General features: G+C 45.1%; 1 protein-coding gene and 1 pseudogene across 5 annotated transcripts; both read left to right on the forward strand.

The window, feature by feature from the left end:
• The first annotated feature begins 2161 nt into the window (after positions 1-2161).
• Positions 2162-21770, forward strand: IDI1 (isopentenyl-diphosphate delta isomerase 1). Of its 5 annotated transcripts, XR_012519012.1 has the most exons (6): positions 2162-2385; positions 6932-7104; positions 8015-8107; positions 9470-9600; positions 19069-19853; positions 20192-21770. XR_012519012.1 is itself a non-coding variant. In XM_074405135.1 (5 exons), the coding sequence occupies exons 1-5, from the start codon at positions 2246-2248 to the stop codon at positions 19108-19110; spliced, it is 579 nt and encodes a 192-aa protein (XP_074261236.1). In that variant the 5' UTR covers positions 2162-2245; the 3' UTR covers positions 19111-21770. The 5 variants fall into 5 exon arrangements, 4 of the variants coding, with proteins under 4 accessions (XP_074261236.1, XP_039334871.1, XP_074261235.1 ...); XM_074405135.1 differs by having other exon boundaries at positions 19069-21770; XM_039478937.2 differs by lacking the exons at positions 19069-19853; positions 20192-21770 and adding an exon at positions 10999-12853.
• On the forward strand, positions 2939-6097 carry LOC120367600 (anaphase-promoting complex subunit 13 pseudogene; annotated as a pseudogene).
• Positions 21771-21775: the final 5 nt, after the last annotated feature.

The raw sequence follows: 21775 nt of genomic DNA on the forward strand, positions 1-21775 counted from the left end.
AGTTTATGAAGGCAGCAGCAGGGTTTGAGAAGATTGACTCCAATTCTGAAAGTTTTCCTTTGGGTTAAATGAAATCTTTCATGAAAAGAGTCCATCAATGTGAGAAATTTCATTATTGTCTTATTTTAAAGCTGCACAGCCACCCCAACTTTCAAGCACCAACTTGTTCAACAGCCATCAACATCAAGGCAAAACCCTCTGCCAGCAAAAAGATTATGACTCACTGAAGGCTCAGCTGATTGTTAGCAATGAAAAAAAAATTAATTTTAATAATCTCAACCATTCAGAACTCATCTTTTTAATATTCTCTATGGCAAAATGGGAAATACACAAAGCACTTCTGCTACATACTGAATTATGATGGTTGTCTCCAGTAAAAAAACTTGTGGGAACGTTTGAGTTGTAAGCTGAACTAGCTAGCTGCATTTTTCATGAAATACCACTTTTAATGGAAATAACTGACAGATAAACAGGTATTCAAATCTAGATTTTTGGTGGACATTTTCATGAAAATATGTTCATGCCACTTCAAGGAACATAATTCTCAGTACTTGTTGACAATGTTTGAATTTTCATGCAAAAATTCAAATTTTAAGAACTTGGCATCTTCCGAATACTTAAACACTTTTCTGATGAGATTACTAGTGATATTAACAAACGTGATTGATATTGAATAATGAAATGTGTTAGCATGTGGAAGATTTAATTCAGTAAATCACCATTTTCCAAATGACCAATGCATGACATTGCAACATCATGCATAGGAAAATAAGCATTCGAAGTAGTCAAAAATCAACGAATTTTAATGTAACAAGAGTATAAAATGTCCACTTAAGTGGTTTCCCATTCCAAATAGTAACTGGAAAATCCACCGCTTGTTTGGTGTAGTAGTATCAAAAAAGAATAACGAAGATCATTTGAAAATGCAATTAAAAAATACACCTCAATTTTCAAACTGCATACAGCAGGCACTCATTCGTTTCTTTGTAACACTGGGGAGAAAAGACTCCCTTGGAGGGGTGCTGTCTGTGTGCTGTTGACGTGTTCTCCCCACACCTGCATAGGTTTTCTCTGGGTACTGCAGTTCTTGCCACGTGCAAACGGTGTGCGCGGGAGGTGAACTGGTCGTCCGCACCGTCCCGGTCTGAGTGTGCGCGTGAGTGGCCCTGTGATGGAACGGCGTCCTGCCCTGAGCTGCTGGAACAGGCATCAGACACACACGACCCGGGGCTGGAATCATTAAGTAAATGATTACCTTGTTTTTTAGTAATCTTTCTTAAATGCATGTATAGCTCACATTACAATGTTTAATATTAGAACAGTTTGGTCTTTAGAAGCTTACTGATTTTTTTTTTTCTTGGCGGAGGTTGCAGTCAGCCGAGATCGTACTACGGCTCTCCAGCCTGGGCGACAGAGCGAGACTCCGTCTCAAAAAAAATAAAAATACTACGAAATTAGCCCGGCGTGGTGGCGAATGCCAGAAGTCCCAGCGACGTGGGACGCTGATCGGGAGCATCGCTTGGACCCGGGAGGCGCAGGGTGCCGCGAGCTGAGACCGCACGACCGCACTCCAGCCTGGGCAGCAGGAGCGACGCTCTCAAAAAAAGAATGTAGAATGCCTCCTCCGGCACCCCGAAGGCAAACACTCCCAACACGACGTGGAATGCCCCCCCTCCCGCGTTTCTGCCCCGCCTTCGTCCCTCTCTCGGACGCTTCCGCGCGGTCACCATTCTGGACGCGCAGGGCCCAGCCCTGCAGACCAACGCGGCGGAACTGGGATGCGGACGCACAACCCGCCCGTCAGCAGTGATGTCCCGCCTCTCCTCCGCTCCCATTGGTCCAGCCGCGCAGGGGCTCCGCCCATGGGACGCCGAGCTTCCGGGTACTGGCTCCGCGCGCCGGTGATTTCCGACTTGGAGGCGCAGCTGCAGAGAGCGTGCGCGTCGGGACGCCCGCCGTTGGCACGCACCCTTCACAGCGCCTCCGGCTCGCCGGACTGGATCGAAAGGTTGATTGGCTGGCGACTGAGGTGGCTTCGGGCACCGTCTAGTCGCAGGACGCTGCCCCCGCGGAGCGGGGCGGAGCGCGTTGACCCCCTCGCGGGTGGCCAGGGCCCACGCGCGCGGCTCACCGCCCCGCTGCTTCGCTCGTCTGGGGACGCCGCAGGCCGGGGAGGTGGTGCCATCGCGCGACGGCCTGGCGAGATTGTGACGTCAGGCACGTCGGGGCGCCGATTGGCCGGGCGATGTGGTGCGGACTGGCGCCGGCGAGGGCGATTGGCTGCGTGGCCCGGGGGTGGGGCCAGTGGGCGGTGCGCGCCGCGGACAACGCTGGAAGTCGGCGCGCTAGGGAGTCGGTGGTTGTCCGTGTCCGGAGAACGCTCAGGTACTGGGGGCCGGGGCGAGGCGGGGAGGAGGCCCGAGGTCTGGGCCGCCCGGGAGGTCTCGGCGCGGCGGCATGGACGGCTGGGGGCGGCGGCGCGGGTCACCGGAGCCGGAGCGAGGCGGGGCCGTCCCGGGCTGTGGTGGGCGCCCGCTCCCTGTGGAAGGCGGGGACGTTGCCGTTCTTTGTCCCTGGAAAAGATCGTCGTGTACGCAGTCAGCTGAGGTTTAGGAACGCGCGGAATTGGAAACCAAGTCTCAGGAGACTACGAATTGCGAGTTTCCTCTTAGAGAATTCAGAAACAGGCGTAGACAGCGTCGTCGGAAACACGGGCGTGACGGCGCCGGTGTCCTGTGCCGAGTGCACGTGGGTCGGTGCGAGGGGGTGACGGGGACACGCTCAGGGCGCTGCTCCTGGGAACGGGACGGGAGAAGAGGCGGGGAACATGCAGAGATGGAACCAGAGCTTTTTCTTGGGTTGGGGGATGTGTTCCCGCGTCTGCTACACGGCGTTGCCTTTAAACGCATGAGAAGACGTGTTCGTTTTATCTTGTGATTAAGAAGTTTAGTCTTAAAATCTGAATTCTGAAAATTCTGAAAGCAACTGTTATTGCAGCGGGGCGGTGGTGCACACCTGTAATCCCAGCACTTTGGGATGCGGGGACTGGAGGATCCCTTGACCCTGGGAGGCGGAGGCGGAGGCGGAGGCTGCAGCGAGCCTGGATCACGCCACTGCACTTTAGCCTGGGCGACAGACATAGCAAGACCCAGCCCTATCCCCCCCCCCAAAAAAAGTCACGTCAAAAAAGTCTAGTAATTAATAGTAACGAAGTCTATCTTAGTGGTCACCTAATATACATTTGGCCCACTGTATCTTTGGAGTCCATATCTATGTATATAACCAACTGCACATTATAAAATATTTGGAAAATAATTTATCTGTACTGAATATATACAGACTTACTCTGTAAACGATACAGCACAACTACTTAGGTAGCACTGACATGTTGTAGATATTATCTAGAGATGATCATGTAACGTTCAGCCCGTATCACTTAACAGATACTTTGGAGAAATTCATTGGTTGATAGTTTCACCATTGTGGAAACGGAGTGCACTGACACAGAACTAGACAGTGGTGCAGCTGGGCTTTCTGGTGTATCCAGTTGCTCGTAGGCTATTGCTCCTGTTGCTTCAGGCCTAAACCTGGACAGGGTGTTACTGTGCAGAATAATCTGGGCAGTTGTAACACAGCAGCAAGTATTTGTGTGTCTAAACGTAGAAAAGGTGATGTGCTAGGATGTTTCAATGGTTACAACATCATTAGGCAACAGGAATTTGTCAGTTCTGATTTTATGGAACCACCATAGTATATGCAGTCCTTTACTTTACAGAAACACCATCATATGACGCGTCTGTATACAATAGGATATACACAGGTGGTACGCAAATATTCCATTTTATATCTGGAACTTCAGCATCCTCAAATTTTGGTTCCTGTGGGAGATCCTGCAACCAACCCCCACAGATACGAAAAGATGACTGTATATGAAACTAGCCTATAAAGTTGGAAATAGGCCAGGCATAGTGGTTCACACCTGTAATCCCAGCACTTTGGAGGCTGAGGGAGGCAGATCACCTGAGGTCAGGAATTCAAGTCCAGCCTGCCCAACACAGTGAAACCCCATCTCTACTAAAAATACAATTAGCTAGGCATGGTGACAGGCATCTGTAATCCCAGCTACTCGGGAGGCTGAGGCAGGAGAATCGCTTGAACCTGGGAGGCGGAGGTTGCAGTGAGCTGACATTGCGCCATTGCACTCTAGCTTGGGCAACAAGAGTGAAAACTACTTCTGAAAAAAAATAAATAATTTTTTTTTAATTGAGGCTAACTCTGAAGTGAACTTCCTTTTCACATTACTTTCTCTTTTGATTTGTGGTAATCATTAACCCTATTTCAGATTTTTTTATATTAGATATCAATATCTCCATCATCACTGACTCCTGACACATGCATGCATACACACACACCCCAGATCCTATGTGAGTTTAGAACTTTGTATTAAGTAGCTGTTTAAACACTTTGTGTACATTCTGCAGTATGCTTGAACTCTGCTGAAAGTATTTCAGTAGGCTGGACGTAATGGCTCACACCTATATGCCCACACTTTGGGAGGCCAAAGCAGGCAGATCACCTGAGGTTAGGAATTGGAGATCAGCCTGGCCAGCATGGTGAAACCTCATCTCTGCCCAAAACACACAGATTAGCCAGGCATGGTGGCGCAAGCCTGTAGTCCTAGCTACTCAGGAGGTCGAGGCAGGAGAATCAATTGAACCCAGGAGGTGGATGTTGTAGTGAGCCAAGATTGCGCCATTGCACTCCAGCCTGGGCGACAGAACAAAAAAGTATTTCAGTAAAATCTATATATTTTTAATAGAGTCACATAGAAAGCACGTGGGATCTTCAAAATATATTGTGTAGAAAAATCAAGAAACAAAAAAATTATAATTCAGAAATAAAGGGGAGGAAAATAGAGAAAATTAAAATCTTCAAAGTTGTGCTGTGTAAAGGTGCTCTGAAGGATACAAAAGTTAGAGAGCTTAGAAGCTGCCGGATATAGATGTGTAAGTGTGTGAGTCACAATACAGAAATACTCTAGTAAGTGCTTTATGTTTAAATCACATGGGAGGGATTAATTGGGGCTCAGAAAATTAATGCTTGGTACACTAAGTTAGAGGTGGGCTAACTATGGCCCACAGGCCAAATCTGGCCTGCTGCCTGTCGTCAAACCCTATGAGCTGAGGGGTTTTCTCATTTTTAAATGGCTGGAGAAAAACTAAAATATGGGAGGAAGTGTCAGCCGCTATGTGCTGGATGCCGATTTGACAAGATCAAAGCTGCAGGAAAATGGACAGTGAGGTTCAGAGAGACGGAAGGATCTTGGATTTGATTGATGATGCTTGGCGAGAAGACAAGCTGCCTTATGAGGATGTCGCAATACCACTGAATGAGCTTCCTGAACCTGAACAAGACAATGGTGGCACCACAGAATCTGTCAGAGAACAAGAAATGAAGTGGACAGACTTAGCTTTACAGTACCTCCATTAGAACGTGCCCCCCATTGGAAACCGACACTTGGCTCCTTTCTTGCTGGCGAATTTTCTAAAAGTGCACAGAGAAAAAATGTTTTGTTTCAGTCTCCTACTTCAAATCTCTGAGTAATAAATCACTCAAAAATGTACACCCTTGCCGGGCACGGTGGCTCAAGCCTGTAATCCCAGCACTTTGGGAGGCCGAGGCGGGTGGATCACGAGGTCGAGAGATCGAGACCATCCTGGTCAACATGGTGAAACCCCGTCTCTACTAAAAATACAAAAAAACTAGCTGGGCGTGGTGGCGCGTGCCTGTAATCCCAGCTACTTAGGAGGCTGAGGCAGGAGAATTGCCTGAGCCCAGGAGGCGGAGGTCGCGGTGAGCCGAGATCGCGCCATTGCACTCCAGCCTGGGTAACGAGCAAAACTCCGTCTCAAAAAAAAAAAAAGTACACCCTTTTAGTTTGCGGTAGCAGAGTGCAATGTGAAAATATTCACCAGAATGAGAAATAGATTTCTCAGTAATGCTGAATATTTGGCTCTTTAAAAGTTCTTCGTTAAGTAGCTTGTATTTGAACATGATTGGTTAAACATTAAAAAAAAAGAAAAGAAAAACTATAAAATATTTTGTGACACATGAAAATTAAATGTAATTCAGATTTCAATGTCCATAAAAACTGGCATGCACCCACACTCAGTTTACATATTACCCGGTTTGCCCATTGCTTATGACTGTTTTATTGTAAGGCAGAGTTGATACTACCGGGCCCTTTATGGAGGAAAACTTGCCAAGCACTGCTTTAAAGCATCTGTTGAATATAATGAATTAAGTTTTCTCCTGTTTAACTAGAATTGTATTAGCTAAGTACTGTCCTGGGGGAAATTTACAAAACTCATGCAAATCATTTTTCTGTTCAGGAGCTTGGGTTGAGAAAAACTGGATTAAATCTTACTGTGATATTGGTAGGAGGGTTACTGACTGTGTGACACATGAACTGTGCCTTGAAAAAATGGATTTCGACCAAGATTGGCCTGTGGCATTCTTGAGCAACTGTGCAGAGACAAGCAGTGGGGATTCCGTTCAGGATAGTGATGGGAGCACATTATAGAGATGACAGAAGCTGGTGTGGAAAAACAGGATGGAAAGTTAGGTTGGGGACAAACCAGAGAAGAAAAGTACACTGGAGAAAGGATTGAGTATCAAGTGCTGCAGAGCATCTCGAATGTAGAGTAGAATGTTGAGCCTGGCGTTTAGGAGCACGGCTATGGTAAAAGGCCAGCCGTGAAGCCTATAGGAGCAATGATGACTGAGACAGCGCTGTGCAGCCGGCTAGCAATGTTCTTGGGGTCCCTATGAGGATGCAGAGTGGTACAGCTACAGATGGGGAAGCTGCGTAATTATTTTTCTGAATGTCAGAAAAATACATGATGGCCTTTCTGTTTTCTTTCAATATTAGTGTTCTAGGACAGATCAGACATTTTGTAATGATGCCTGAAATAAACACTGACCACCTCGACGAGCAACAGGTTCAACTCCTGGCAGAGATGTGTATACTTATTGATGAAAATGACAATAAAATTGGGGCTGAGACCAAGAAGAATTGTCACCTGAATGAGAACATTGACAAAGGTACTGCTTTGAAATATTCTTTGTTGTAAAGCAGTTTGTGTAGGCATACCTGATTTGCTGAGAAGAGCACTCTGTTCAAGGCACTGCAGTCTTTAATAATACCGTATCAAATAGGCCGGGCGCGGTGGCTCAAGCCTGTAATCCCAGCACTTTGGGAGGCCGAGGCGGGTGGATCATGAGGTCGAGAGATCGAGACCATCCTGGTCAACATGGTGAAACCTCGTCTCTACTAAAAATACAAAAAATTAGCTGGGCATGGTGGTGCTTGCCTGTAATCCCAGCTACTCAGGAGGCTGAGGCAGGAGAATTGCGTGAACCCAGGAGGTGGAGGTTGCGGTGAGCCGAGATCGCGCCATTGCACTCCAGCCTGGGTAACAAGAGCGAAACTCCGTCTCAAAAAAAAAAAAAATACCGTATCTTCTCTTTGGTTCCAGTTTGTTAAATAGTGTAGTCATAGCATCATCTTTGCTGTTCTTGTTAACGGTGATTTCTCTTCACATTATGCCTTTTACTCGGCTTCTTCAGAGTTTTATTCTAGATTCATAAAAGAAGAAGCAGACTAACCCTGATTAGAGCCTAGCCTCTAATCTTTCTAAAGAACTGAGAGGGGCAGGCACCGTGCAGGGAAGGGTTTGCCTTCGCCACTTTCTGAGAATTGAATGTCCTTGATAGGGAACTTGACTGCAGGAAAGGGACCACCAGCATCATCCTTTCCTTCACTTGACGGCCAGCTTCCTAGCCCAGTGCAGCGCGCTTTCTCACCATAGCCATGCAGGGACTATGCATCCACATAAACTGTGTGAAAAAGCAAAAGCAACAGCAAGTTACTAATGTTATTCTGAACTGCAAGGAGAGAGTTGGGCAAATAACTGATACTTAAAGCTAAATTAATTATTTATTTTGCTTTCAGGATTATTGCATCGAGCTTTTAGTGTCTTCTTATTCAACACTGAAAATAAGCTTCTGCTACAGCAAAGATCAGATGCTAAGATTACCTTTCCAGGTTCGTACACTTAGTGTACAGTATTTTGTTTGTACAATAATTTGACTTTTTATCATTCTGAATTCCTGGAGCCAAGGTCAAAAAGGGAAATCCTGTGAATGGCATATTTTATATTCTACGTAAAGTAAGTTTATACAGTAAGTGCAACCTAATACAACAGCAATAAAGAATAAGCTAGTGAGCAGTTGAGCAATGTGTATATATTTATATATTTTATCTTTAATCTGTATTCTCTACACACTGTGATCTTTTTTGGTTAAAGGAGCATTAATAAGGAACTTACCAGGCCGGGCGCGGTGGCTCAAGCCTGTAATCCCAGCACTTTGGGAGGCCGAGGCGGGTGGATCACAAGGTCAAGAGATCGAGACCATCTTGGTCAACATGGTGAAACCCCGTCTCTACTAAAAATACAAAAAAAATAGCCAGGCATGGTGGTGCGTGCCTGTAATCCCAGCTACTCAGGAGGCTGAGGCAGGAGAATTGCCTGAACCCGGGAGGCGGAGGTTGCGGTGAGCCGAGATCGCGCCATTGCACTCCAGCCTGGGTAACAAGAGCGAAACTCCGTCTCAAAAAAAAAAAAAAAAAATAAGGAACTTACCTACAAATGAAGTCTGTCTCACAAAACAATTACTGATAGCCCATTATAACTGATTTTAGAATCCCTTTTTTTTTTTTTTTTTTTTTTTGAAATGCAGTCTTGCTCTGTTACGCAGGATAGAGTGCAATGGCACCATCTCGGCTCACTGCAACCTCTCCCTCCTAGGTTCAAGCGATTCTCCTGCCACAGCCTCCCAGCTAGTAGCTGGAATTACAGGCGCGTGCCACCATGCCCATCTAATTTTTTGTATTTTAGTAGAGACAGGGTTTCACCATGTTGGTCAGGCTGGTCTCGAACTCCTTACCTTGTGATCTGCTTGCCTTGGCCTCCCAAAGTGCAGGGATTACAGGCATGAGCCACCGCACCTGGCCTGATTTTAAAATTGTTAAAAATCATTTTATTTGGCCGGGCAAGGTGGCTTATGTCTGTAATCCCAGTACTTTGAGAGGCCAAGGCAGGCAGATCACAGGTAAGGAGTTTGAGACCAGCCTGGCCAACATGGTGAAACCCCATCTCTACTAAAATACAAAAAATTAGCCAGATGTGGTGGTGCACACCTGTAGTCCCAGCTACTCTGGAGGCTGAGCCAGGGGAATCATTTGAACCCGAAGCTGGAGGTTGTGCCACTGCACTCCAGCCCGGGCAACAGAGCTAGACTCCATCTCAAAAAAAAAATATTTTATTTTTCTGCTACTTATAAACTTTCCTGATCTTTCAGGCCTACTTTGAAGAAGAGTTGATCTGTCTCTATTAACATTTTCCAGGTTGTTTCACTAATACTTGTTGTAGTCATCCATTAAGTAATCCAGATGAGCTTGAGGAAAATGACGCCCTTGGAGTGAAGCGAGCAGCGCAGAGGCGGCTGAAAGCTGAGCTGGGAATTCCCTTGGAACAGGTAACTGGCTGTACTACACAACCATACGAACTGAAACCTAAACATACTCTAAAACGTTTCTTAATAAAATTTTTAAGTAGCTCTCTGCTTGGTAACCTCCTGAATTATGAGTTACTCCCACAAGCCATCTGGAGTAAAGATTATTTAAATTTAAATTTCTTAATGTAGCTTCTCAAAACTTAGCTCAGTACTGGGATGGATTGATCTGTTAACCACTGTATAAGGTTGAATATTTCTGTAATTGATCAAATCAAAGATGAATATTTTCTTTTTTTTTTTTTTTATTTTTTTTTTGAGACGGAGTTTCGCCCTTGTTACCCAGACTGGAGTGCAATGGCACGATCTCGGCTCACCGCAACCTCCGCCTCCTGGGCTCAGGCAATTCTCCTGCCTCAGCCTCCTGAGTAGCTGGGATTACAGGCACGTGCCACCATGCCCAGCTAATTTTTTGCACTTTTAGTAGAGACGGGGTTTCACCATGTTGACCAGGATGGTCTCGATCTCTCGACCTCATGATCCACCCGCCTCGGCCTCCCAAAGTGCTGGGATTACAGGCTTGAGCCACCGCGCCCGGCTAAAGATGAATATTTTCAAGTGAGTGTTACAGCTCTGGTAGAATTTGACTGGCAGGTTTTCCAGTTTTCACCTGAATCCTTCTCTCCCCATCAAAATAAAGGTGAATATTTTCATTTGGAAATTCTTAGGAATGTGAACGATAAATCTTTTTTTTTTTTTTTTTTTTTTTTTTCTTTTTTCTGAGACGGAGTTTCACTCTAGTTACCCAGGCTGGAGTGCAATGGCGCGATCTCGGCTCACCGCAACCTCCGCCTCCCGGGTTCAGGTAATTCTCCTGCCTCAGCCTCCTGAATAGCTGGGATTATAGGCACGCGCCACCATGCCCAGCTAATTTTTTGTATTTTTAGTAGAGACGGGGTTTTACCATGTTGACCAGGTTGGTCTCGATCTCTTGACCTTGTGATCCACCCGCCTCGGCCTCCCAAAGTGCTGGGTTACAGGCTTGAGCCACCGCGCCCGGCCCAGAAAGTACTTCTTATCTATAATCTCCAAAAAGCGGTCATATTTTAATGAAAAAGAAGAAAGTCACATTTTTAGTTTGAGTCACTGCCCCTTTTTTTAATATTCAAAAAAAATAAAAAACAACTTACCTGTTTGGTCCTACAGGGAAAAACATAGACACTTGAAAGTAATAATGTAATCATTTCCCACATTAATATTAAGCTTACCATATATTGTTGATAGGAAAGTAACACTTTAAAAGTTGTAATTCTAAAGTTATACTCCTGTTCAAGATACCGCTGTAATATGGTAAGCTAATTTTAGATTTTTTTGTTGTTGTTGTTATTGTGGCTGATGTTTGTTTATTTTTTAATGTCTTAGGTTCCTCCAGAAGAAATTAATTATTTAACACGAATTTACTACAAAGCTCAGTCAGATGGTATCTGGGGTGAACATGAAATTGATTACATTTTGTTTGTGAGAAAGAATGTAACTTTGAATCCTGATCCCAATGAGATTAAAAGCTATTGTTATGTGTCTAAGGAAGAACTAAAGGAACTTCTGAAAAAAGCAGCCAATGGTGAAATCAAGATAACGCCATGGTTTCAAATTATTGCAGAGACTTTTCTCTTCAAATGGTGGGATAACTTAAATCATTTGAATCAGTTTGTTGACCGTGAGAAAATACACAGAATGTGAACATGTAGGTGAATGAATACTGAAAAATTTCTCTATTTAACAAACTTAGAATTACTTTTTCAGTTCAAATTTAGTTCACTATCATCAGTGTAATATATACGCTGACACTTTATAACTTGTGTAGAAAAAAACTAACAATTTTGTATCACACACCCTGGATATGTGTTCTGTTTCTAAATGACATTTGTGAGAGATTATTGTAAAATGAGAGAGATCAAATAAAAATTTAATCTGGGCCGGGCACGGTGGCTCAAGCCTGTAATCCCAGCACTTTGGGAGGCCGAGGCGGGTGGATCACGAGGTCAAGAGATTGAGACCATCCCGGTCAACATGGTGAAACCCCGTCTCTACTAAAAATACAAAAAAATTAGCTGGGCATGGTGGCACGTGCCTGTAATCCCAGCTACTCAGGAGGCTGAGGCAGGAGAATTGCCTGAACCCGGGAGGCGGAGGTTGCGGTGAGCCAAGATCGCGCCATTGCACTCCATCCTGGGTAACGAGCAAAACTCCGTCTAAAAAAAAAAAATTTTAATCTGTGCAGACACAAGCTGATGGCAAATTGGAACAAATGAGTGAAGCCCTGTGTTTTTGGTAAGCTGGGATAACGTTTCTGGAGCACTTACCATTTGCCAGATACTTTGTGTCGCTAAATTTTTCTCATAGTTCAGAAAAATGTGCAAAAGAAACTATTGCTTAGCTCCTTCAAAACAGTCCTGATTAACTTTCTTATTAACAGATCAAACTAGCAGGGCAGGTTCAAGGGGAATTAAATGATGTGGACCCTAATTTGTGTCATTCTGAGTTGATTGTGTGGTTTATTCATTCTGGAAATATGTTGATACTTAAAGTCAGCCATGGCTTTTGATAAGTGATATTGATTAGGTTAAGCCTTCTTTTAAATAGTATTTGCCAGTTAGCAAAGTCTGTATTCTCAGAATTACAGTGGGCACAGAGGTGTTCATAAAATGGGAATTGAGTCCCACTCAACAAAGGTTGTTTAATCTTGACTTGGTGACATTTGGGCTGGATACAATCTTTGTGGTAGGGGTCCATCCTGTGCATTATAGGACGGTGAGTAGCATCCCTGGACAGCACAGCAGATGCTGTTAGCGTCCCTCTCTCATGACACCCAGAATTATACCAGATGTTGCCAGATGCTCCTGGGGGCCAGAGTCAATGCCCAACTGAGAACCACTGTCCTACAGAGTCTGGCGATATTGTAGAGGGAAACAACAATGACAAAAGTCAGTGTTCCTGTTAAATAGATTTAGAGTATGGAATGTGTACAGTAATGTTAAAAATTATACCGTGATCAATGTACTTTTATAAACTTGCCATAGGTATCAAAATTGAAATCTCAAGACAGCTTTATTATTCTTAAATGCTGTATAATAAAAAATGAAAATTTATTTCTTACAAAGTTAAATGTTTGTTAAGTTTAATAGAATGATTCATTTATGGTTAACTTTGGACAATTTATAATTTCAGACAAGACTGTAGCACCTATTTTATTGAAAAGTAAAAAAATTGCATTTAATACTGTGTCTAGTTTGTTGAAATTTTAATACACTAATAGGATATTGCCTATATAGTTTGTTGCATTTATAATATTTTTTCTAATTTTTTTAGTTTTATTTTCTAGGAAGTTTTAGGCCAAAAGCCACATATAATTAGTTACATAATAACTATGAGTTGCCAGTGGTTACTGAATTGGACATCGGAGCCTTAGACTCTTACTGACACCTTCTAAGTAGAGTTAGATATTACTGTTGCTGCATTACTAGGATGCCATCCAGAAAATCAAAGTAGGAATGTTTTTTGACCTGACTCCTTAGAACTCTTTTATCTTTTATAAAGAGGAATATCCCTCTCTTAGACATAGCTGCTTCTGACCCCAAAGGCAAAATGTGTTGGTTTTGAACTTGAAAGCTAAATGATACCTAGAATTTTTTTTTTCTTAATGTTTTAAATTCTTAGTCTTCAAAATATATACTTGTTTAATTCTGGTCAAACCATTGTGAACTCCTTTAAGGACAAAGTAGAGATGACTTTCTATAAAATTGCTAATTCTGTTTCCCTGCCTCTATTATCAAGCGAACAAAACCAAAACAGAAAATGGTATAGTTGGAAGGAAGACACATTTTCTTCTTGTTTGGCCCTGGCACCTGGGGCAAGTCCGGGTTGTTCCTCTAGTGGGTCTCTGTGGTGTAGAAGCTGCCCTGCACCTGCGCCCTGGTGGGTGATTGTGCAGTGCTTCCATCATCCCACTTGGATCTGTCTGTTGGGAATTCTTCATGGGATGAGGAACTTTAGATCCCAGCTTGACCAATGGGATTGTCTTTTTATTATTTCAGATACACCTCTCCTTCACCCTTCTTCTCTGGGTGCTTTTTCAGCCCTAAGTATGTACGTACACATTTTACAGTATTTTATAGCATGAACTGAAGTATTTGTGTGCATTCAGATATCCTGACAACTTTCTACTTTATAATTTTGATACATGCTTTATACTTATTTATCATATACATGCTTAAGACTCCCAAATGTAAATCTCCAACACAGCATTCTCTGCTTTATATGCATATAGGTGAATGCATAACTGATATATCCAGAAAGTAGAATGTTATTCGGCACTAAAAAGAAATGAGCTCTCAAACCACGAAAAGACAGGGAGGAAAGTTAGATGCATGTTGCTGAAAGAAGTGTGAAAAGGCTACATATCCTGAAAGAGTCCGGTTCTCCAACACTGCAGTAAAGGGAAAACTGGAAACAGTAAAAAGCCAGGGGCCAGAGGGGAGGGAGAAGTGATTGGGTAGGGCACAGGATTTTTAGCACAGTGAAACTCTTCTGCATGATACTCCACTGGTGGATATATGTCACTATGCATTCATCAGACTTGTAGAATGTCCAAGTGCAAGCCTCATGTAAACTGCACGCCAGGTGATAATGATGTGTCGATGCACGTCTATTGGCTGTAAGAAATGGACCACTCTGGCCGGGCGCGGTGGCTCAAGCCTGTAATCCCAGCACTTTGGGAGGCCGAGGCGGGTGGATCACAAGGTCAAGAGATCGAGACCATCCTGGTCAACATGGTGAAACCCCATCTCTACTAAAAATACAAAAAATTAGCTGGGCATGGTGGCACATGCCTGTAATCCCAGCTACTCAGGAGGCTGAGGCAGGAGAATTGCCTGAACCCAGGAGGCGGAGGTTGCGGTGAGCCGAGATCGCGCCATTGCACTCCAGCCTGGGTAACAAGAGTGAAACTCAGCCTCAAAAAAAAGAAATGGACCACTCTGATGGGGATGTTGATAGTGGGGGCACCTGGGTGTGTGGAGGGGCAGTGGGTCTATGGAAACTGTACCACTCAATTTTGCTGTGAGCCTGAACTGGTTTAAAGAATAAAATATATTAAAATTTGGGCGTTAAACACAAAAAGGAGCTTAACCTCGTTAATCTCTGGGTAAATGCAAATTGGAACCCAAATTTAAAGGACCAACATCACCAAGTGTTGACAGGATATAAAGTAACTGCTAAGTATGTATGCTACTGTGGAGCTGATGGACACTGTCTACTAAAGTCAAACGAGTCGGACCTGGTGGGAGACAAATATGGATGGTTCTACCTTCTGTGGTTTCCGTTTTACTAACTTAGCAGAGAAGTAATTCAGCATTATTCTTGAGCTGGGAAATCACTGACATATTCATTGTTGCTTGCAGAAACTAGGTGTTTCCTAGATGTTGATGTGCTGCCCTATAAGGTGGTGTGGTGTGGGTTCAGGGTGATGCTTGCTCATGGAGCTCTTTACTACATTCCCAGTCTCTAGCCTGAGGACGCCCCTGCTAAAACAACCACAATGAGTACGTCAGCCCTGGTGTTCACGCAGTCGGATGCTGTCATGCTGCGGGAGCAATCCTGATGTACACAGCAGTGTGAATAAATCCACAGAGCCAGTCTTGATTCAAAAGGCACATGTGATTCCAGTGAAAAGTCAAAAGCAGACAAAACCAATTAAGATGTAGGCCAGAATAGAGGCTACTTCCAGGGGGCACAGGGAGCTTTTTTTTTTTTTTTTTTTTTTTTTTTTTTTTTTTTTTGAGACGGAGTTTCGCTCTTGTTACCCAGGCTGGAGTGCAATGGCGCGATCTCGGCTCACCGCAACCTCCGCCTCCTGGGCTCAGGCAATTCTCCTGCCTCAGCCTCCTAAGTAGCTGGGATTACAGGCACGTGCCACCACGCCCAGCTAGTTTTTTGTATTTTTAGTAGAGACGGGGTTTCACCATGTTGACCAGGATGGTCTCGATCTCTTGACCTCGTGATCCACCCGCCTCAGCCTCCCAAAGTGCTGGGATTACAGGCTTGAGCCACCGCGCCCGGCTTTTTTTTTTTTTTTTTTTTTTTTTTGAGACGGAGTTTCGCTCTTGTTACCCAGGCTGGAGTGCAATGGCACGATCTCGGCTCACCGCAACCTCCGCCCCCTGGGTTCAGGCAATTCTCCTGCCTCAGCCTCCTGAGTAGCTGGGATTACAGGCACGAGCCACCATGCCCAGCTAAAGGGCACAGGGAGCTTTGTGAGATTGTAAAAGTATTCCCTGTGTTGATGGGGTGTTAATTGCATGGTGAATATGTTAGGCTTGATCGAAACAATTTGTGTGCTTTTAAGTGACAGCTTAACACGATATAGAATCAGTGAGCTCTATAGAATACAGCTCAGCACTGAGAGAATCAGTGGAGGCCAAGTGGCAACTCACCTTGACAGGATTGGAAATGGAGGCACTTCTGGCCACTGCATCTTGGTATCAGAGTGGCACGGAAAAGCAATGAAGACGCACCCTGCATGGGTTGGGGCTCCACTCAGAGAAGACAGCAAGGTCAGCTCCCACAGTGTGCATTGGTCCCTATGCCTGTGGGCCACTCCTGTGCCATAGGAAAAGAACTCTGTCCCCACCTCACGGGGGACAAAAGTGGCAGCTGGGTTAGTCGTGTGCTGCTTGTGATCACATGCCCTTACACAGATTAAAAGGAACACACACAGTCTGGGCAGGAAAGGTGTTCCCAGGCCAGGTGACAGACCAGCTCCGGCTGTGAGGCCTTGCTTGCATCTCAGCACATCCACGTGCTTTCCCTTCACCTGGAACTTGCATTCCCTTAGTCTGCACCTGGCTGAATATGACTTGTTCTTAAACCCTTGGCTTAAATGTCATCTCATATAGTCCTCCCAGGACTCAAATCTGAATCACAAGCATGAAGTGGGAGCTCAGTGACTTTGAGTAAAATATGAATGAAAACAAGCATATATTCAAGGATCCCACAAAGCTACATCACTTGTGCACAGACAGTGCCCTCTCAGCAGCCGTAACTCCCACATCAAAGGCCGTTCATGCTTCCCTTCAGTTAATGGCAGGCCACGTGGGCCAGGCAGTGGCACAACCCACCTCCCAAGTGCATCAGAAAAAGAAAATCTAGGAGATGAAAGCTGCTTTTCCCAAGGGGCTTTGCCCAGTTCCGGTAAAGGAGCAGCAGAGAGGCTGAGAAACAGGCACTTCCAATAGTGCCTCTACTGGACAGGAATTGGGGAACAGAGACAGGTGTGAGGGCTGCCGAGGGCAAGGCCCAGCAGAACTCCACAGGCTTCACATGCTGGGAAGAGGAATTGAGGGCCAGCCTCAAACTGGCTCAAAACCTATTTTTATTAGGAAAGTCTGAGATAGTTATTTCTCTAGTTATTTCTCTAGTTCTTTGCAGAAAACCATTATCTGGAGAACAGTAGCACATCGCAGACTCCAAACAACCCCTATGGCTTTGTCATACACAGCATCCAGAGCTTGCTGGGGTCCAGCCGGTGGCAGACAGGCCAGCGCAACCAAGTGGCCAGCATACAAGAGCCAGCGGCAAGTGACTTCAGGGCCCAGAGTACGTCGTCAGAAGCCAGAAACCGACATGAAGCTTAACATCAAGGAGATAAAATCATGACAATTTTGAGAGGAACTGGAAATTAATTTATTTTTTTTTCTTTTTGAGACAGAGTTTCACTCTTGTTACCCAGGCTGGAGTGCAATGGCGCGATCTCAGCTCACTGCAACCTCCGCCTCCTGGGTTCAGGCAATTCTCCTGCCTCAGCCTCCTGAGTAGCTGGGATTACAGGCACGCGCCACCATGGCCAGCTAATTTTTTGTATTTTTAGTAGAGTTCGGGTTTCACCATGTTGACCAGGATGGTCTCGATCTCTTGACCTCATGATCCACCTGCCTCGGCCTCCCAAAGTGTTGGGATTACAGGCTTGAGCCACCGCGCCCGGCGCCATCCTGTATTTTTATTTGCTCAATCTGGCAATGCTAACCATTAGGTGTGAGCTGTGTGGTATGATAATGTCATTGTTGAAAAACAATCATTTAGGTAAATAAGGTAACAGTGGAAATAATACGATGAAGGAAAATTTATCTAAATGGAGGATCAAATCGAGGGAGTCTCCCAGAATATGGGAGGGAAAACAGGGTTTCAGAAAACACAGAAGAGGAGTTGAAGATGGTGGCAGAAGACGGGGCGGGGGAGGTTCGGGGAGGGGGCAGAAGTGCGCTGGGGATGCTCAGCAGCCAGCCCTCGGGTCAGGGTCCCTGATTGGTAGCCATTGACAGTTGACTTGGAGTAAACGCTCCCATGACATTTATATTTGTTCATACATATTTTTCATCCTTATTTTTGTCTGAGAAAAAGTTACTGTCCTATTGAATACTTCCACTACGCACCTGTCTTCTTCTTTTGAATAGGTATCTGTCCAGGGCCCTGGCATGTGGCCCTCACCCCCACTTCATGGGACTTTGAGCTTCTGTGTCTGGTGCTGTGTTGGGAAAGCTGAAGGCCAAGGCCAAGCTCTTGCTGGTTGGCCTGGAGAATGAGAGGCAGGCAGCGAGGGAGAAGCCAGAGGCCCAAAGCCTAGGCATCCCGGTCCTCTGCCATCAGCTCAGGCATAGTTGGACAGGTCAGCCGTGCCCCTTGCTAGTGTGCCCGGCCTGTGTTGTGGGTCTCACTGTCTGCAGGCATGACTGCTCCTTCACACCATGGCTGAGGCTGCTCTGACACTGAAGCTGCCGAGTGGAGCCACCGCAGATGGTGTGGGCCTGTGAGGATGGAAATGTGTGCTCTCTGGCTCCCCACAGAGGAATTGAAACCCTCAGGGGGAATCCCCCTGCCCAGGGGTGGGAGCAGACTGCCTCGGGACCCCCTTACCTGTGGGGAGGACTTTGCTGCCATCCGTTCAGATCTGGAGAAAGAGAAAGGGATCAAAGGACAAGGCTGGGCAGCCATCAGGTCCAGTGGCCACACGCTAACACACCTTTGTGTCCACGGCTCCCAAAGCAAGTGCACTAAGTGGCACCACCGGGCTTTTTCTCAGCCTGTTTCTTGCACAGTTACGGCAGCAGTCCATGAGTGCAGGGTGTTTGGTGGTTCTGAGCTGTTGATTCTGTTTAGGGTCGTTCTGGTCTGGGACAATTAGAGTGAGATTTTCAAGTTCTGTATGTGTTGGTTTTGGAGAAAGGCTGAGATTAAGTTTGTAAGAAATGGATCCCTGAGACCAGTGTGTCTGGATTGGGAGAGGATATTCCTGGATCAAGAGAGAGTCTGGTAAGGTTAGTGGAATTCATTTGGATTTGTGATGCTTTTCCAGCCGCACTGTGGAAAGGTAAATATCCAAAGATGCAAGAATAGTGGACTACTGGTGGGGAAACCATGAACTCTGTCTTTTCTTTGTAGAGCAGTTCCCAAGCCCTCAGTGGGGCCACCTCCATTTCTTGAACATCGCTGCTCATCTGCTTGTGCTTGGACACAGCTCAGACAGGCCCAAACGAGCCAGCATCACTCCATCTTCTCCTGGTGGACTGAGGATCGTCATCACTGTGGTTTGAACATGTCCCCAGAGTTCCTATGTTGGAAATTAATTCCCAGTGCAACAGTGCTCAGAGGTGGAGTACCTGTATTTAAGAACTGTTTAGGTCAAGAGGCCTCCACCCTTGTGAATGGATTGATGCTGATTATAAACCAGCTTGAGGTTATTCATCCTCTTGCTCTCTCTCATCCTCTTTGCCCTTCCGCGCCACACAGTGACACAGCAGGAAGGCCCTCACCAGACGCTGGCCCCTCGATTTGGACTTCCCAGCCTCCAAAGCAGAGAAATCCATTTCTTTTCTTTGTAAAATACCCAGACTACGGCATTCTGTTACCAAAATGGACTAAGAAAACCTACGGAACAGGAGACAGGTTTAGAGACAAGGCTGGACTCAGAACAGTTTTAGTGAGAGACTGTGAAGTATCTTCATCTACCTTCATTTTTGAGCTGTGAATAGTAAGAAGATGGGAAAGACCACAGAGAGTGTCAATGTTTTATTTTGTTTTTCTGTCAGAAATGTGACAAGAAAAAAGCTTGAAATTTAAAAGAACCAACCAGCCAGGACTGTGACTGCATTCATCATGAATTACGTAGATTGACAGGCTATTCCATGCAACTCTGCTCCAGATTGGCTGAGGCCCTAAGACAATAGGTAAGACACATTCTAGGATAAGAAGCCAACTTGGGGGTTCTCTTGTGACTTTCTGGGGAAGGAGGGGTTTGTAGCCTCCTTGCAGTTTTCTGGGGTCCCCCAGAGTATAAGAAGCCATTCAAACTGCTGCTATCTCTTCAAAGTTTGTATTTTTTTGTTTTTTTTGAGTACGTGTCCTTCCCTGGAAATGTGCAGTGACTTTCTAAATTTTCCTGGACATGCAGCTGCTTTTGAAAATTCTTATCTTTAAATGTCTGGCCCCACATGGCAGGGGGAAGGAAAATTACAGGAGAAAAAAAGAATAACAAACAGGCATTGGCCCTCTATATTCCCTTAAGCCTCTTCAGGTGATGAAGGTTTGCAGCCATGGTGGTCTAGCTCTGGGACTGCACCCCACCATCAGAAACAGCAGTGGACATCAGAACATACAATCCCCAAATTTGGAGGACAAGGTCCTTAATGGTCATTGTAAGCAGCTGTCTGCCAGAGGGTTGAGAGATGGGGGACAGGTAGGTACTAATCTGCTAAGGGCTGAAAATACCTAAAAATTAGCTACGATTTGCTAACTAAGCCTTTCCCTGTAAGCTGCATCTTTGAACAGACTCATGTTCCAAAACAGTTACATCACTCAGGTTTGAGTATCTCTTAAAACAACCCTTTCCAGCATAAATACTTATATGAAATTTTTCATATACTTACATGTATATAAAACTTGCATGTCCCCAAAGTGCTATACAACATTATAAAAACATCTGTGTGAAGAAAAGCCTTGAATTATATTTATATTGCAAAAGTTACAGAAGACAGGCACATGGGGGTACACTTTGAAAATACACCAGGTGGCTTGCTAGGTGAAGTATCTCTGGAGTGCAGTGGCACAATCCTGGCTCACTGCAACCTCTGCCTCCCAGATTCAAGTGATTCTTGTGCCCCAGCCTCCTGAGTAGCTGGAACTACAGTGTGCCACCATGCCCAGCTAATTCTTATATTTTTAGTAGAGACAAGGGTTTCACCATGTTACCCAGGCTGACCTGCCTCGGCCTCTCAAAATGTTGGAATTACAGGCGTGAGGCACCTGCACCTGGCCCCTGTTTCTTTTAATTACATACAAAGGCAGAAGTAACAATGCTGTTAGTTCTGTGGTCAAGTGATGTTCTAGCATATTCAACTATGACATTTTATCATGCCTGGGAGTTCTGAGTTTACATGTACTTCACAATTTCACCCAATGAAAACAGGCTTAAGTAATCCACCCAACTCAGCCTCCCAAAATGCTGGGATTACAGGCAGGAGCCACTGCTCCCAAATCTTTATAGTCAGCACCCCAAGTCAGAACTCTAGATACACAAAACATGATAATTTAAATAACTTAAAATAAGCCTTCTGTATGTCAGCAAAGCCTTGATCAAAGAAAAATGGTAAAATGAAATGTTTTATCTTGATAAATTAGAGGAATATTTAATATCCTTAAGAGTTCTAATTTTATAATTAAAATCATGTCATTATCTTTTTTTTTTGAGACGGAGTTTCGCTCTTGTTACCCAGGCTGGAGTGCAATGGCGCGATCTTGGCTCACCGCAACCTCCGCCTCCCGGGTTCAGGCAATTCTCCTGCCTCAGCCTCCTGAGTAGCTGGGATCACAGGCACGTGCCACCACGCCCAGCTAAGTTTTTGTATTTTTACTAGAGACGGGGTTTCACCATGTTGACCGGGATGGTCTCGATCTCTCGACCTCGTGATCCACCCGCCTCAGCCTCCCAAAGTGCTGGGATTACATGCATGAGCCACCGCGCCCGGCGTAAAAAATCATGTCATTATAATAGAAATTCATGTAAGAGCATCAGTGTACAACTCAAAAATGAGGGAGACTGTTGTGTAAAGATGTCACCGTTTGATTAAATCTACTCTTGAGATGGATTTGA

The sequence above is a fragment of the Saimiri boliviensis genome, chromosome 8 (assembly GCF_048565385.1).
Source record: "Saimiri boliviensis isolate mSaiBol1 chromosome 8, mSaiBol1.pri, whole genome shotgun sequence".
In the NCBI taxonomy this organism is placed as follows: domain Eukaryota; kingdom Metazoa; phylum Chordata; class Mammalia; order Primates; family Cebidae; genus Saimiri; species Saimiri boliviensis.

Excerpts from the sequence above, each read along its gene's own strand:
- IDI1 (XM_039478937.2), top strand. The coding sequence starts at position 2,246 with ATGTGGTGCGGACTGGCGCCGGCGAGGGCGATTGGCTGCGTGGCCCGG. Across the intron at positions 8,108-9,469 it reads TGCTAAGATTACCTTTCCAG|GTTGTTTCACTAATACTTGT; the intron begins GTTCGTACACTT and ends AACATTTTCCAG. Across the intron at positions 9,601-10,998 it reads TGGGAATTCCCTTGGAACAG|GTTCCTCCAGAAGAAATTAA; the intron begins GTAACTGGCTGT and ends TTAATGTCTTAG.